The sequence below is a fragment of the Morus notabilis genome, unplaced genomic scaffold, assembly GCF_000414095.1.
Source record: "Morus notabilis unplaced genomic scaffold, ASM41409v2 Scaffold210, whole genome shotgun sequence".
Lineage (NCBI taxonomy): Eukaryota > Viridiplantae > Streptophyta > Magnoliopsida > Rosales > Moraceae > Morus > Morus notabilis.
Genome location: NW_010359493.1, coordinates 73,064 through 91,486, shown reverse-complemented (window position 1 = coordinate 91,486; position 18,423 = coordinate 73,064). Strand labels below are relative to the sequence as shown.

The 18,423-nt window shown below is 34.0% G+C and overlaps 1 protein-coding gene across 3 annotated transcripts; it reads left to right on the top strand.

The window, feature by feature from the left end:
• Positions 1-7,948: 7,948 nt before the first annotated feature.
• Positions 7,949-16,068, top strand: LOC21388449 (putative elongation factor TypA-like SVR3, chloroplastic). 3 transcript variants are annotated; one of them, XR_002901904.1, is made up of 15 exons: positions 7,949-8,266; positions 8,600-8,709; positions 9,202-9,405; positions 9,647-9,823; positions 10,169-10,321; positions 11,081-11,170; positions 11,550-11,684; positions 11,846-11,962; positions 12,322-12,473; positions 12,544-12,628; positions 14,038-14,132; positions 14,481-14,646; positions 14,939-15,134; positions 15,335-15,706; positions 15,816-16,068. XR_002901904.1 is itself a non-coding variant. In XM_024163317.1 (14 exons), exons 1-14 carry the CDS (start codon positions 8,002-8,004, stop codon positions 15,466-15,468), a joined length of 2,079 nt encoding a protein of 692 aa, XP_024019085.1. In that variant the 5' UTR covers positions 7,949-8,001; the 3' UTR covers positions 15,469-15,804. The 3 variants fall into 3 exon arrangements, 2 of the variants coding, with proteins under 2 accessions (XP_024019085.1, XP_024019086.1); XM_024163317.1 differs by lacking the exon at positions 15,816-16,068 and having other exon boundaries at positions 15,335-15,804; XM_024163318.1 differs by lacking the exons at positions 9,202-9,405; positions 15,816-16,068 and having other exon boundaries at positions 15,335-15,804.
• Positions 16,069-18,423: the final 2,355 nt, after the last annotated feature.

The window sequence follows — 18,423 nt, the reverse complement described above, 5'->3', positions numbered from 1 at the left end:
AATTATTACAAATGTAAATTAACTCTAAGAGATTACAATAACCGTACGATAATCTTACAATAACCTTACCTCACACATAAGGGAGAAAGGCCCTTTTTCTTTTGGTGACAACTGACAAACGAGCACCAAAGCCTTGCCCGCAAAAAGGGTTCAGGAAGATTTGGCGGTGCATTTTCTCCGTCCAAAGCCATGTATGCCTAAGTTACTAATGTACTCTGACAATCTAGATTGGTGTGCATTCATATAATACCGGCTCGTTTAGTCTACAGAGTTAACATGCGATTTTATATAAATTTTTTTTATTACAGTAAAAAGTTAAATATAATTATTTCTGAGAGATTTTTATTATAATAAAACTCAAATTTTAAACTCGAATCGATAAAATTAACAGGTCTTACAAATATTTGTTTGTTTGTTATTTTTTTGAAGCTTTTATTCATTTTGATTAAAAAAAAAAAAAAAAAAAAAAAAAAAAAAAAAAAAAACGCCAGATAGCGCCTAAGTGTCTGATAATTTGGGTCTTGGATGGACCTGTAATGATTTTAAAACACAACCATTAAAGTAATGGTTGAGACCAATGAGCCTTTGAGTTTGATTTTGACGTTAAAAATGACCGTAGTATTAATGTTTACTCCGGTTAGGTAGGGTTAAACCCGGATGACCTCAAGAACAATGAGATCCAAAGGCGTACCTGTTGCGATTCCATCTGTGTGGCAGTGAAGAGTTTTTCGATAAAGACCTCTAGGCAAACGGAGATGTAAGACTAGAACATAACCGGTTTATAGAGAACTCTTAAAGGCCCGTTCACTTCACTGATTTGAGTTTGTAATTCGAGTTGAGATGTGATTTTGTGTGAGAATTTTTTACTGTAGCAAAAAAGTTAAATGTGACTGTTTCTGAAAACTTTTTACTGTAGCAAAACTCGAATTCTAAACTCGAATCGGCGAAATGAACGAACAGTAAGTTTGGAATAATGAAACCGAGTCCATTTGTTGGCAAGGGTCAGCCATGTGGGATGAGATTGGATAGCGCATCGGGTGCAACATGTCGAGTGATGTGGAAAAGAAGTGGTTTTGGTGTGATTCATTTTAGATATTGTTGATGGAGAAAAGTCATAAGTTTGGAGTAATAAAGCTGTTGGGAATGGTGTCCTAAGCAAAAAATATAATATGATATTTATTGTTTATTCAATAAAAAAGTTTATTCATTATTTTATATGCATATAGTAATAAATATTTTATGAATATTAATGAAAATTATATAATTATTTATGTGATCTTAAATATTGTATATTAGTGTTATATACAAGAGGATAATATTTAAGGATAATAATCAAAATGATGTTCATAATGAATTTAATTAAAGATTGAAATCTTTAATTAAAACATTACTAATACATGTCATTCTCATTTAGAATGGAATGGTGTTATCCGTACTGTTAATATGATGAGATATTGAATGAGTGTATTACGTACAATGAGATTATGTGGAATATGGACATAGACTGTAACGCCCTTTAGAATTAAACATGTTTAATTATGCTAAACTGTAGATTATTAGTGTGTCTATTCGGACATAAATTAATGTAATCTATAGAGTATCTCAAAGTTTTATGAAAACTTTTGTTATATACGATCTGTTAAACACACGCTTCCACATCCGAAATCGTTTCGAAAACTAACATAGTACTCAAGGATAAAGATGTAATTAGATAAGTTAACAGATTTCACTTAGTTCTAATTATGAATTATTTATGGATGATTGATCTATATGTAATGACTATATTAAATGGACACTTCACAGTTTAGAAGAAATTTATGTCTATAATTATGAGAGTGCAATTCCAAGTTTATAGTGGAGTAACTGTTGAAATTAATATAATTAATTAATTATTAAAGTGTTTAATTAATTATTAATTTTTATTGAAATTTGAAATTATAGGTCCATGAGTCTCCGCGTCGTCCTTATAATCCTACAAGACACTAAGGGCAAAATAAGAATTTTAGAATTATGAAATTCTAAAAATGACGCTTCAGGATAATTAATTGAGAATTAATTATAAATTAAATAATGTGATTATTTAAGTTTAAGTTTAAGTTTAAACTTGAATTTTGAAACACACATGTGAAAGTATTCACATGGTGTGATGGCCTAGCACAGTGTGAATCCTTTTGGGATTTAGTTGCTTGCTTTCCAAGTTATCCATTTGACTTATTTGATAAGTTGTTCAATTAAAATTCAAATTAATTTAAGTTTGACATAAATTTGAATTTGAGTCAAAATTGGACTACAGGATAAATGCAGAATTTTGCCTCATTCCCTAGCTGCTATATGGCCGGCCAACATGTGGATAAGGGAGAGAGATTTTGTTTCAAAAATCAAATTAGAAGTGAGAGATAATTATCAAGCTTTATCTTAGACATAAAAATTAGACTTCTTCTGGGAGTCTAACTACTACGCTATAAATATGAGATTGTAGAAAATTGGATAACACAATTTTTGCTCTCTCCTAGCAATAGTGGCCGGTTTCTATAGAGTGTGGGAAGGAAAATTTTTCTCCAAAAATTCAACGTCGTGCATGTGTTGGTATTCTTGGAAACCTTGAGTGTTTATTCACTAATCCCGTTTTGTGTCAGGTGTGCCCACACACACATCTTCATAGATTTAAAGAATTGACGAGAAAGATTTGGGTGTTCTAAACTAGCTTGGAGCGATGAACCTTCGAGGTCAAAGAGTTCAAGTTATCATCCTAATCGTTCGTTAGGTAAATAAATTAATTTGAATAATTTATTCGTGCATAAATTAATGTAATCTATAGAGTATCTTAAAGTTTCATTAAAATTTTTGTTATACACGATCCGCTCCATACACGTTTCCGCATCCGAAATCGTTTCGGAAACTAGCAAAAGTCATATCCATTTTCTTGAGAAGATCAGCCTCATGAGATTACTAAGTTTGTATGATAAGTTGGGGCAACACATTGGGTGTCAAGAAGAGAGGCTGTTTTATGTGATTTTTAAACTTTTTTTGAGCCAGGATTGAGTACGTATTTTTTTTTTTTAGAGTTTAGCCACTTCTAATAGCAAGAGTGCCTAGAAACTTATTTTAGAGAAACTCCGCTAAAAGTTATGGAGCTTGAAGCTCACCGATGAGTATTCCGATGAGTATTTTGAAAAACCAAAAAATCAAAGAAAGAGAGGATTTTTGAGCTTGTTGTGGCCTTGTTGGATGTGTGTCTTAGGTGGGAAGAATTAATGCGCGAACATTATTGGCCTGAAGTAACTTCACCGGAAACTATGGATAATAGAAGAGTTTTCTCTAGTAAGAGTGCTATTGTTTAGTTTATTATGCTCTATTTTTCCTTGTGTTTTTGTTTGTAAATAGGTTGTATTTATAGGCAAAGGTGGGACTGGAAAAAAAGGGAAATCTTCCCTCCAAATGTGTTTGAATCTTGGCTGAAGACTTGGCAAGAGAGTAAATACATGGGAGCTAACGAGAGATTCTTGTTGACTTGTTATGCTAGCTATTTTGGGTGGTGATTTGGGAAGGAAGTGGCTATGTATTTAAAAGAGCGCTTTCGCCTTGTTTGTATAAGTCTTGAGCTTCCTTAAAAAGGGCCGCACATTTGACCATAGGGAGAATAGAGAAAGAGCAATTTTTTATTTTTATTGCATGTGTATAGTCAAGAGGGACCAATGAACTTGTAAGATTTTTTGGGTAAAGAATTTTGGACAATTAAAATTGGATTTTGGGTAATTTCTATTGTATTTACTAATTTTCTCCGCAACCCATATTATGCTAATTCACGAGGCCTCCCAAGTGAACAAACAAAATAGACAATTTACATTTCTTGTCCTACCAAACCGCAACCTAAGTAAAGGTGATGTGCCACATCATGGGAAGTCTGAACCAAGCAGCCCAAGAAAGAAGGAATCCAAGTCTGAAGGCCCAATGGAGTAAGAGGAGAGTTATAAGGGTCCAATTATCAGATCAAGGTTTAAAATTGTCAATTTGATCACCTATTTGGAAGGCTAGCTGGCGTGAAGATCCCTCTGCTAAGTTGCCTTTTTATATTAATTGCTAAGTTACTTGTTATCTATTTAAGCAATTAGTTACTTTTCTGTCATGACCAAAACAGATATTTAGTTTCCCATTATGTTAGTTGCTAAGTTTCCCGTTTGTAGTAATTAGTTAGTTTCTTGTTTCCCATTTTGTTTTAATGGCTGACCCTCTCTATATAAAGGGTGTCCGCTCAAGCTTTGAGACAGATTATTATTTTTAGAGTATTGATTCTTAATATAATTCAATTTCAATTTCTCTTATCCAACTTATTTCCTTGTTGGTTGCGAGTGTTTTTGACTTATCTTAAGAGTTTTTCCATCCTTTTTAAGTGGCGTCTATCTAGTGATAATTATAGTGAGTTTATCTCTTATCAATCATTACAATTCCCAACTTTAATTTTTAGTTATTTACTGTTTGAATTTATTTTGTGCTAGTTATTGCTAAATTTAGAATTTTAACTCTTTTAGACTCATCAAAAGGTTCCCAAAACGTGGCTTGGGTCTACGTACCTAGAGATGTCAATTGGGTCGGTTCGCCCATCGAGCACCATGGCATGGCACAAAAAATTTTTGGCTAAAAACGGCACGGCACGGAATTTGTATGGGCCATGCTAAGCACGACACGAGGTGGTGGGCTGTGCCAAGTTTATAGTTTTAAGTACGTGGATCAAGCACAACACAACACAATAACAAGCACGACCATGACACGAGCACTTACAGATTTTACTAAAACTTTTGAGGTTGAGTGTGATGCATCCGGGATTGGCATTGGAGCTGTCTTGAAGCAAGAGGGGTGGCCTATTGCCTATTTCAGCAAGAAATTGAGTGGTTCGTGCCTAAACTACTCAACGTATGATAAGGAGTTCTATGCGCTGATTAGAGCATTGGAAACTTGGCAGCACTACCTCTTACCAAAGGAGTTTGTAAATCATACAAATCACGAGTCCTTGAAGCATTTGAAGGGACAAGGCAAGTTGAATCGACGGCATGCCTAGTGGGTGGAATTTATGGAGGCATTCCCTTATGTGATCGAGTATAAGAAATGAAGCGTGAACGTAGTAGCTGATGCCCTTTTGCGGATGTATGCACTAATCTCTATGCTTAATACGAGATTAATGGGATTTGAGTTGATTGTAGAATTATACGAGAAGGGTGGTTCCATACTTCACCAAGATTTGTGAAGATTGCACAAAGGGAGCAAAGGAGGATTATTTTCGGCAGGAAGGATTCTTGTTTAAAGCAGGCAGATTATGCATTCCTTTTGGCTCAATTAAAGAGCTTTTGGTTCGTGAAGCTCATGGAGGAGGTCTTGCTAGTCACTTTGGAGAGAAAAGAACCTTGGAAGCATTGAAGGAGCACTTTTATTGGCCAGCCATGTTCTGAGATGTTCATCGAATTGTCGAGCGATGTGTCACCTGCAAGAAGAGTAAGAGCAAAGAAATGGCCCAAGGATTGTATATGCCGCTACATGTGCCTAGTCATCCATGGGAAGATATAAGCATGGATTTTGTTCTGGGTTTGCCTAGGACACAACGAGGAAAGGATTCGGTAATGGTGGTGGTGGATCATTTTTCGAAGATGTCACACTTTATTCTGTGCCATAAAACTGATGATGAGTCATATAGCTGATTTGTTCTTCAAAGAGGTTGTTCGTTTGCATGGAGTTTCCAAGAGCATTGTTTCTGACCGTGATACTACGTTCTTGAGTTACTTTTAGAAGACTTTGTGAAAAAAACTGGGAAGTAAGCTCTTGTTTAGTACGACATGCCATCCTCAAACCAATGGTCAAACAGAGGTAGTAAATTGAGCACTTTCTACTTTGCTTCGTGCTGTCATTAATAAGAATTTGAAGAATTGAGATGAGTGTTTGGCATATGTTGAGTTTGCTTATAATCGTAGTGTTCATAGTGCTACTAAGAAATCTGCTTTTGAGGTGGTTTATGGCTTCAACCCAACTACACCCATTGATTTAGTACCTATACCAGTCAGCGAGAGGAGTTGTACGGATGGAGCTAAGAAGGCTGAATGGGTAAAGGCGATGCATAGGAAGGTTAAAGAACAAATGGAAAAGAAGAATGAAGCCTACAGGAGAGCAGCCAACAAAGGAAAGAAGCAAGTCCGATTTGTTCCAGGTGATCTCGTTTGGATTCGTCTTCGTAAAAAGCGATGGTCCATTCTGCGTATTAGAGAAGGTGAATGACAATGCCTACAAGCTTGAATTTCTTGAAGATTACAATGTGAGTCCTGCATTCAATGTGCGCATGACCATACGCCCTATTTGGAGGATAGTATTGAAACTGAAGATGTGTGGATTTGAGGGCAAATCCTTTCCAACAAGGGGAAGATGATGTGCCATATCATGGGAAGTCTGAACCAAGCAGCAGCCCAAGAAAGGAGGAATCCGAGTCTGAATGCCCAATGGAGCAAGAGGAGAGTTATAAGGGTCTAATTACCAGATTAAGGTCTAAAATTGTCAATTTGCTCCCCTATTTATACGTACCTAGATATGTCAATTGGGTCGGTCCACCCATCGAGCACGATGGCATAGCACACAAAATTTTAGGCTAAACACAGCACGGTACGTAATTTGTATGGGCTGTGCTAAGCACGACACAAGGTGGTGGGCTGTGCCGGGCTCATAGTTTTAAGCATGTGGATCAGGCACAACACGACACAATGGAAAGCACGGCTCATCGAGCACGGTGGGCTGCATGACGAATATAATTTTTTCTTTTTTTCTAATAATTTTACTTTATTGTTACAATTTACGTATTTGTTTGACCTTTAAAAAATCAAATAATTTTCATTAATTTTCATCATTTTAACAATTGTTATAATCAACAAAAAATAATTATAATTAGTTAGTAATATCAAATTTTGAACACGCTTTTAGTGCAAGTGGTCAAGTATTGGATGAACGGAGGGCACGACTATTACCAGATACGAAAGATTGGGAGGATGTAAGAAGAAGAAAATAACAACTCCAAGATAACATGATTGAAGATTCATAAACTGAGACGACAACTCAATGTTTTAGCTAAATTAGTTTAAATATGCAGTCTTCATTTTCAATAAGATTTTGAATGAGGGGCTTGACAGTAGTATTGATTTGTAATCTCTTTATAATATATGTTTCCTCTTCTCAATTATTTAAATAAAATGAAAAATTTTATTTATAAATTAACTACATCTAAGTTTTTTACTTTTTTTAATAGCATATAAAATTATATTTTTATAGAACTCGTTTAGTTGGAGGATTCATTCTCTGATTCGAATCATGGTTCATAGTTCGCTATAGTATTTTCTCTCACAAAACATACACATAAATAAAAAATAGTTCTAATTCATGAACCAAACGACTCTGTGTTTCTTGAGTTTTCAAATTCAAACTCTCATAAAACCTCACATTAAAATTCAAAAAGATTAATTTAAATCTTCTTAATGGGTGCGAGTTCAATTCCTTACTGTATATTAAAGAAAAAAAGAGAAAAAAAATCGTTGTTATCTGTGACATTGGATTGGAGTAAAAATGATCGTTGCATGGCCAAGGATTCGTCATTTGTGTGAACACAAGCAGAAAAGCAAAAAGCTACTACTATCGAGGCTATCCCGGGACCCACCAAAGTGGACCCCCACATGATGACGTGGCCTAATCAGAACCTTGAAGCGAATAATCCAAAGCCAATCCTAACACTCGCCTCTATTTCCACCTTTTTCGAGAGCTCCAACAAGAACCGCACTTGCCAAATCCCTGTCCTCTCTCGCTCTGTGCGATTTCGAGAGAGCGAGTCCACCATGGAAATGGCTATTTCCTTCAATACTTCCTCTTCCTTCTCCACCTCAAACCGTAACTCCAGAACTCTCTCTTCTTCTTCTTCTACGCACTTGCCAAATCCCTGTCCTCTCTCGCTCTGTGCGATTTCGAGAGAGCGAGTCCACCATGGAAATGGCTATTTCCTTCAATACTTCCTCTTCCTTCTCCACCTCAAACCGTAACTCCAGAACTCTTCTCTCTTCTTCTTCTTCTACTTCTTCTTCTTCTTCTTCTTCTTCTTCTCTTCCACTTTCTAAGCAACTCTCTGGTCTCCGACTATCTCCAATTACATTTTCCGCCGCCAAAACTTCTCTCAATTTCCGTCGGAGAGACCCTACTCGGCGAGCTCCGATCAAATGCTCCGTCACCGAAGCCACAGAAACCGCCGCTGGTATTTCTTCAACTTCTACGCTTAATAGTAGGAATGTTTGTTTCGGTTGTTTTGGGCATTCATTGGTGTTTGTGTTGGATTGTTTTGGTGAGTTTCGAAATGTGTAATTCACGTCCGATCAAATGCTCCGTCTCCGAAACTACAGAAACCGCTATTGCTGTTCCCTTTTCCCAATTTCTTTGCTTAATTGTGCTGAGAAAGAAGAGAAAAAATTGAAACTTGTGCGATACTTGGATTGTATGTTTTGGTTATCTTGGGAATTGTCGGTGTTTGTGATTCGATTGTTTTGGTATGTTTGGAAATGTGTGATTAATTTCCAGGAAATTGTTTCAGAGAAGAAGAGCCAATTGATGAGGAGAAGAGATATAAGGAATATAGCGATTGTGGCTCATGTTGATCATGGAAAGACAACTTTAGTCGATTCTATGTTGAAGCAAGCCAAGGTACTAATGCGTCTTCATAATTTTCATGTAAAAAAATGTTTCTTTTGCATACTTTCTTTGCCAATATGCAGAACAGAGAACACTTTGCCCGTTTGTTTTCCGCTTTTGAGATTATTTTTCACGTTTCTAGATAAAATTACATTGAAAACGCTATGAAAATAGCCCTTTTTTTTTTTTTTTTTTTGCGATCGTATTTCATCAACGGAACTAAAAAAGGGACCAATTTTTCCTAAGAAACCGGAAAACAATTGAAAGCCGTTGCAAACACTTTAATAATTTGTTTTTTAAATGACTTTGCTTATAAATTTGTTGCTTACAACAGAATATATGAGCAATATGGCTCCAATTACTCTCTTTAGACCATTAAAAACTAGAGGAGAAGAAGAGGATATGTAGTTTTATCACTCGCCAACCATGTGTTTGATGAAAGTCATTTTCAGCCAGTTATTATGATGAGGAATATTGTCATGTTTCTAATTGTCTTTTTTGCAGGTGTTCCGTGATAACCAATTTGTGCAAGAAAGAATAATGGACTCAAATGATTTAGAAAGGGAAAGGGGTATTACTATTCTAAGCAAAAATACGTCTATCACTTATAAGGATACAAAAATTAATATAATTGATACTCCTGGGCACTCCGACTTTGGAGGCGAAGTGGAACGTATCCTCAATATGGTGGAAGGGGTTCTCCTAGTGGTACTCCTTTGCACATTTTATTTTTCAATGAAAGTTTTTGTTTCTTGTTTGAAAAAACAATTTGTGATATATATATGCCAAGTAGGTTGATGATTGAATGTTGAAACTATGAAAGAAAAAGCTGATTCCTTGTGGACTTTAGTGGGTTCCAGTATAATCCTGTGTTATTCCTGTGGATTATATCCAATTACTTAGTTTCTATGATGATCTGTTCACGAAAAAACGCTTTTCCTTCTTTTAGGTAGATTCTGTTGAGGGTCCAATGCCACAAACAAGATTTGTTTTGAAGAAAGCTCTAGAATTTGGCCATGCTGTTGTTGTCGTCGTCAATAAGATTGATAGACCCTCAGCTCGTCCAGATTACGTCATTAATTCCACCTTTGAACTTTTTATTGAACTTAATGCGACAGACGAACAGGTAGATTTCTCCTTTTTTTGTTCTTATTCTTCTTTCTAAAATTCTAAGTAGTGGCGTAAATGCAGTTAAAAATTTAAATAAATTTCAATATCTATTTTCTGACAAAATGGAAAAGGGATGTTGAAGCAGTCTTATGCGTAATAAATCCAATGCATCAGAACGATCTTTCACATGAGTACAATCTGTTTCATGAGTAGGATTCATTGTTTAATCACCAGAGAAAGCAAGGATATTATGCTAAATCCCAATTTGAAGTCTGGATAAGAGGGTTAAAGCTAAAAATGAAAGGTCTTGCCATAGTTGTTTCAAGTAGTCTTTATCTCATTTAAATTCCCTTTGGTGCAGTGCGATTTTCAAGCAATATATGCTAGTGGTATCAAAGGAAAGGCAGGTTTATCCCCTGATAATTTGGCAGAAGATCTTGGGCCACTTTTTGAGGCAATAATCAGATGCATACCAGGACCACGTATTGAAAAAGATGGTGCCCTTCAAATGCTTGTTAGTGGTTGTCCTGTCATTTTATTTCATTTCTGTATAGCTGTTCTTTCTATTTCCATTTCTATTTACCTTTTTCACTCTGATTCTTTCCTGTCTTAATGAACATAGAGAATACTTGAAGAAATATTTGTGAACAAATTTCAGATCAAGTTCACAATGAGACTGGGTTTTACTTTTTACATAGAAAGGACTTTAGCAGCAAACTAGGACTTTTAATCAGTATGAGATAGATAGAATGAATAAAGTTAAAGTTTATTATTCTGACAGAGAATGGAGTTGGAAGACGAAGAGTAAGCGAAAATATCGGAATCCTCGTCTATCTTTTGATTTTTATGTGTGCTTATTTATTTGTTAAGAATAAAGTATATACATGAAATTTTAGTGAGTTTTAAGTCTTGACTAGTTATGTAACTTCAGGAGTTTCGCTTGCCTTAATTTGTTTCTGTGTGATATTTTGAACATAAAACTATTATTAGTAAACTACATTGCATCTTAAAAAAAAAAAAAATGAACATAAAACTATTATTAGTAAACTACATTGCATCTTAAAAAAAAAAAATAATAATAATATGCCATGGTCATTTTTCTACCTTTTATGTGTAGTTCAGAAGTTCCTTCATCCGAAGCTATTGTTGAACTATTGTACCATAAGTGTCAATTTATTCCTTGTGTGTGCGCGCGATCGTGCATGTTCATGTAGTTTTCTCAATGTTACTGTCTAATTTATTCTGCCGCATTATTGCTGTTTACATATCCTAGGTTACGAATATTGAATATGATGAACACAAAGGACGAATCGCTATTGGACGTGTGCATGCTGGGACTTTGCAGAGAGGCATGGATGTGAGAGTGAGTTATCTCTAAACCTGGAAACTTTCTGCAGAGTTGTAGATTTCCTTCTCTTTCCTTTAATATTTTCCTTTTCCTATACTGTATGTTGTATTGTCATTTGCTATATTTGCTTGCTTGAGGATCTAATTGCAGTGAAGGTCGTCTTTGAGGGATTTTGTTAAACTGTTAAAATGAAAAAGAGATCCTTGTTCATTTTCCTTTTTTGTATCTTCTCTGAGTTTTGTCTTAAATGAAAAAGGAAACACAAGGCTTTGACGTCTCTGTTGAAGTCTTATTCTGACAGACAAGACACATAATAGCATAAAAAAAGTCTTTTCCAAAATTATATGTTCTTTAAGTCTTGGGGTTAAAATTTTTGCGTATCATTATTTTCTAGGTATGCACCTCAGAAGATTCATGTAGATATGCAAGAGTAAGTGAACTTTTCGTGTATGAAAAGTTCAGTAGGGCTCCAGCGGATACTGTGGAAGCTGGTGACATCTGTGCTGTTTGTGGAATTGATGATATTCAGGTGATAATTTACTTCTGGCGTAATCTACTGTTGTTACAACTTACTACTTCCTATATAGATACTACTTTCATGCCATATCAGTTTATAACTTCTGACAGATGATTTGTCTATCAAAATTGTCTCAAGATCTTATTAACACGCCTCTCAATATGATTTCTCAGATTGGTGAGACGATAGCTTGTAAATCATCTGGCAAGCCGTTACCTGCTATTAAGGTGGAAGAGCCAACTGTGAAAATGGCGTTCTCCATAAACACTTCTCCATTTGTTGGTCGTGAGGTACTTTTATACTTTAGTTATTTGTAGGTCTTACCAAAACTATGTGACCAAAACTATGTGGCATTCTCGTGTAACTAGTCAAGAATGTATCAATGTCTCTCAAAGATCTACACTTCTCCATTTGTTGGTCGTGAGGTACTTTTATACTTTAGTTATTTGCAGGTCTTACCAAAACTATGTGACCAAAACTATGTGGCATTCTCGTGTAACTAGTCAAGAATGTATCAATGTCTCTCAAAGATCAGTATACTTTGTACCCTGATCGTAGATCAGTAATATAATACATGTCAGCATAATTAGTTACTAAAATATAGTCCAAGTGGAGCCGATGACCCAAAACTATCTTGGCTAATTCCCAGGGAAAGTATGTTACCAGTAGGAACTTACGAGATCGGCTTTACCGTGAGCTCGAGCGTAATTTGGCTATGAAAGTTGAAGATGGTGAAACTGCAGATACATTCATTGTTAGTGGGCGTGGTACCTTACACATTACCATACTGATAGAAAACATGTGAGTATAAGTTGTGCTCTTGCCAATTCCATCGCATTTACATGCATATTCTAAACTTACTGCTTTTCAGGCGAAGGGAAGGTTATGAATTCATGGTGGGACCTCCCAAAGTCATAAACAAAAAAGTGAATGACCAGTTGCTGGAACCATTTGAGGTAATGTCATCAGGTTTATATATTCCTATTAGAAGTTTTGAACATAAAAATAACAATAATTATAACATTATTATTGTTATTATTAAAGATGTCAGAGTCGTTGGCAAAATCATTGACATTGTTTGGCCTGGAAAAGATAAGTGGGAATATATTAATCTAACTATATATAATAAGTTTCAAAACCGTTACTGTTCAATTCAACCAAAACATGCGTTTTGGTTGAAATGCATGTTTTCGCCCTTTTGAGTTTTTTTCCTTTCTTATTTTGCTTTTGATGTTTTTTTTTCCCTTTCCATCTTCTTTTGTTTATTTTACCCTTTTTCCCCAAAATTTTATATTTTTCGCTCTTGCCCTTTTAACTTTTTTTTTTCTTTCATCTACCTAATTTTTTTTTTGCAGATGTTGTCCTATTTAGAGTTTTCTTTCTGGTGGTGCCTGAAACTTATTTATTTCTTCATTTAAGTCCTAATTTCCCCTTTTTTTTTTATTTTTGTCCTGAAATTTTATTCTCTCTTTCGTTTTAATTCCTCTTGCCTAAAACTTATTTATTTCTTCATTTTGGTCCTTTTTTTACCCTTTTTTTTTATTTTTGCAATGAATTTTATTTTTCTCCCATTTTGGTAGTCCTTTTTTACCTTTTTTTTATTTTTTATTTTAGTCCTGAAATTTTATTCTTTTTCTGTTTTTGTTCCTTTTGTCCTGAAATTTATTTATTTCTTCATTTTGGTCCCTTTTTAACCTTTTTTTTATTTCTCCCTGAAAGTCTATCTTTTTTACCCTTTTAGCTTATTTATTTCTTCATTTTAGTCCTTTCTTGACCCCTTTTTTATTTTTTCTTGAAATTTTATTTTGTTTCGTTTTGGTTCCTTTTACCCCAAAACTTATTTATTTCTTCATTTTGGTCCTTTTTTATTCCTTCTTTTTATTTTTGCCATGAAATTATTTTTTTTCCGTTTTGGTACCTTTTGCCCCAAAACTATTTCTTCATTTTAGTCCTTTTTTGACTTCTTGACCTAAAACTTTAATTTTTTTTCTTTTTCCATTTTGTTTATTTTTTAAGATTTTATATTCAGATGTTACATGCTTTGAATAATAACATGGTAATTAAAACTTAACACACGATTATTTCCCATGTGCATAGCACGTGGAGTTCAACTAGCAACATAACAGATGAAGTGGTATGAATTTGTGATCCTTAAACAAAACTTTCTGAAACTTATGATGTTCAGAGCATTATCTGGCATGTATGTGGAATTTAAGGGAATCACAAGTTAAGCATATGGTCCATGTGGTAAAATAAATTTTGATAGAAAATCACTTGATTTCGTTCATGAAAATTAGTTCTTAGTAGAAAAGCAAGCAAGCCACCATTTTGGACTCAGTAGATTGTATTATGTGTTTGCTTGCAGATTGCCACAGTGGAGGTGCCAGAAGAACACATGGGATCAGTGGTAGAGCTTCTTGGCAAAAGACGAGGTCAAATGTTTGATATGCAAGGAGTTGGGTGCGTATAATGTTTATTTGTATTATGTTACGTACGAGTATTCAAGTTCAAAATTAAACCATCATAATTACTAGCTTATACGAGTGCCTGACAAAAAAATTCCGCGCCATTTTCTGTGGTGATTATCAATGAGCCTATGCAGTGCATGGATTGAGCTAGAATAAAAGTTTGCCATTCAATATAATAAGGGGACAAAGCATGGGGATGATCATGATGCAATTTTACCTATCAAGCACACTTTTATTACTTCTGTGTCATTTTGATTCATATACTAGGTTACAGGTAGCTGAATTAGCTCCATATTTGACATAAGTCGTAAGCTGATAATCTTTATTTTTTGTGTGATAGGTCGGAAGGCACCACCCTGCTTAAATACAAGATTCCAACCCGTGGTCTTCTCGGTCTTCGGAATGCAATACTAACAGCTTCTCGAGGGACTGCAATTCTCAATACGATATTTGATAGCTACGGGCCCTGGGCTGGTGATATCAGTACCCGGGATCAGGGCTCACTGGTAATTTCTTATGCATTTTTTTTTATCTTTCTTAAATTTGGTGGTGGGGATTTCGACCTTAAGTCCTCAGTATCGGAGGTGGTTTCTGAAATTAGGTCCTCAGTTTTCGAACATTTTCATTGCAGTATCTACTAATTGAGATTAATTCGATCTTCTCTCTTTTTTTTTTTTTATTGGTTTTTTAATAGTGTGATACATGAGATTCAAGTGATTCATTCACGTGTATTGAGCAAAAAAAGTGATTCACGTGTATAAACTGAAGTACGAAATCATGTGGGAACTGTGTTTTCAGGTTGCTTTCGAAGATGGAACAAGCACATCTTATGCTCTTTCCAGTTCACAAGAGAGAGGGCAGATGTTTATTGGTCCCGGAGTGGATGTTTATAAAGGTCAGATTGTTGGAATCCATCAACGGCCTGGGGACTTGGCACTTAACGTCTGCAAGAAAAAGGCCGCAACAAATATACGTTCAAACAAAGAACAAACAGGTAGCTTTGATCCCAACCCTACTAGAGAACAAGTGTTTAACTGTTACTACACCATTATCTCCTAAAAGCCCTAAACTATTACAGTCTTAATCCAAGATTAACCATCAAATACTTGTTTGTACTTTGAAAATTTTGTTCATTTGCGGCACAATTATTGGGTAAAATCGCCTTTCTTTATGCATTTTCTTCTCTTCTTGTAGTCATTCTTGATACACCATTGGACTATAGTCTGGACGACTGCATTGAGTACATCCAAGAAGATGAACTTGTAGAAGTGACACCCTTGAGCATTCGCATGTGCAAAAACCCTAAGATGGCAAAGAAATCAAGGTAGACGAATATATAGACAATATCGATGTCAACTTTTCGCAACGATCGCTCGGGAACTTAATAGCTTCCTCATTGAATCCACATACTTATAGCAGATAGATTCAAAACTCTGCGTAGCTGTTCCCTTTTATGCATCGAAATTCTAGAGCATTAAAAGGGTAAGTAGGATTTTGCAATCTTGGTGATATACAAAGGGCAGCCATCAAAATTGTACTAGTACAAAATTATTCATTGTTTATAAGGTGAGTTAGATCGCCTATATTGAGTAGTAATGTTGTAAACTTTTTCGACTCTTCTAGGGAAAATAATTCTAAACTCCAAATTGTGTTTTTCCTTCTTATTTGACCAAAGACCAAAATGCCATATATTTCCTACTGGCAACAAGTCAAATGAGAAGGCTGGTGGACTTGAGCTTGCAAATGCAAAATTAGGGGAGCACAAGTCCTGTCTGCAGGCGTGCTATGTAGACCAACTAGTGGGGCCCACCATCAAACCAAGATTGGTTCTCATCGAAAAGGTTCCTTTGAGTTTTTAGAACAAGTCGTGGATGAATCTTTCCAACTACAACTAATTTTGGAAGACTTTTTATTATTATTATTATTTTCCCCCATGTTTATCTCACTTTTCCATTGACCTTCTAGTATGTGGAAATTAAAGATTACTTTGATTAGGTATTTAAGAGAGGTGTAGCAAAATTAAAAGCAATTAATCAATTATAGTTGGTAGGACCCAATGCTTTGGTTTACTGCCAAGTGGACGGTTGAGATTAATAGCAGATATGTTAGAGAATTTGTTCTTTGACTTGTTCCTATAAGGCCAACGACAATAGACCTGTAATTTTCGCATAGCGTGGCTCGTTTTAGTATCGCGAACAACGCTAGCATCCCCCATAAAAAAAACTATCTAGTAGTCAGAATTTTTTCATACAATGGTAACAACCCCACCACCACCCTTTTGTTTGTTTATTTATATGATTTGGTTTACGGACTAATTCTGCAATTAGTAATCATGATTATAGAGGTCAAACCTCCGTAGTGTGTATTTTGATGACTATTTAGCACGTAAGTGAGCCGAAGGCCTTGCATCTGGAGGATTCTAGAACCATCTTCCTGAAGTTACTCATAAGAAAAGCTATGGTAGTCGTCAATCTAGAAAACCCACCTTCTGTCTTGTTCTTCAACTGTTTGATCTTTATTTTTACTAAGGGAATTTTTATGGTGCCAAGAGAATTCCCGGCACCATACTAGAAATTCAATCATTTAGACATTTTATGTTAGAATTTGTGAATTTCAAATATTTGAGTTATATAGATTTCGTTCAGTTCGTTGATTTAAAATTTTAATTTAAATTAAGATGAGATTTTATGTGAGCTTTTTACTGTAATAGAAAAAACTAAATGTGATTTTTTATGAGATCTTTTAATTACAATAAAATTAAAATTAAAAACTTAAATCAGTAAAAAAAATAAATTTTAAATTATTATAAATTTATGAATTTTAAAAGAAATATGACTTTTAATTACAATAAAATTAAAATTAAAAACTTAAATCAGTAAAAAAAAATGAATTTTAAATTATTATAAATTTATGAATTTTAAAAGAAATATGTAAATTTGTGCATAATGTACTTGCGAACTTTCAATAATACAGTTGTAAAAATGACGTCAGAGGAGAAAATAGGAGAAAATTTTTTTAATGTATAGAAATGACGTGGGTCAAGTCATGATTGTCTTTCTTTGCTTCACGAATCATGAGCTTCCTTGTGAAGCTGAGGATGGTGAAAAATCTCTATTTAGTTAATGGATTACACGCGGTCAGTTAATGGATTACACGCGGTCAATGGATATTATAAGAAAATCTCTATTTAGTTGCTATGATTTTGAGTGAAGAATGACTCAGTGTTTGGAATTGAGAAATATAAGACCCATTTAGTTCGTTAATTTAAATTTTTAATTTGAGTTGAGATGTAACTTTATATGAGATCTTTTTATTGTAATAAAAAAATTAAATGTAATTTTTTTTAAAATTTTTTTACTGTAACAAAATTTAAATTATAAACTCAAATTAGTGAAATGAACGAGACCATAAAATATGCAATTTTCTACCCCTTTGGTCAGCTCTCATCATTGAAAGCCATGAATCAGTCAATCACAAGACCTCTAGAAACAGTTCATTTCTATGTTTTTTTTAATCAAATAAAACTAGTTAAATATAGGGGTAATTTGCATGAATGGTTCTTAATTTTTTTTAAAAATGACAGTTTAATTTTTAATTTTTTTTAAAGAAAATGACCCCTAACTTCTTTTAAAAGAGTGCAAAATCATTATTTCTGTCAATTACCATCTAAAAAGTAATGGTACAGTATACATATTACAGTTATGACCCATATTTTTATTGGAAAGACGAAAACAAGTCTGTATATTCAAGCACACTCGGCCATAGGATTGATAATGATGACTTGTGAGTGATAATTGTGAAAGGTATATGGAACTATCCATAGTAAATATATAGCTTACCCAACAGAAAGAAGAAAAACACATGCCTATATACAACCAAGGCACCAGAACTCCAGAAATGTCACTAGTTTTTGAATTGCCGTGAATAATTAAAAATTACGACTATATTATATTAATATAAGATATATAATTATAATATAATATATATTTATTATTATATTTAATATAATACAAAATAAACTATTATTATATAATTATGATATAGAATATAATATTATTATTAAAATAATAACAAAAATAATTAAAAATTAGGATTATATTATATTATATTATACCATAATATAATATATATAATTACAATATAATGTATATTTATTATTATATTTAATATAATATAATAAAACTATTATTAAATAACATATTATATAATAATGATATAGGATATAATAATATTATTAAAATGATTAATATAATTATAATATTATAAAACATATTACAATATTA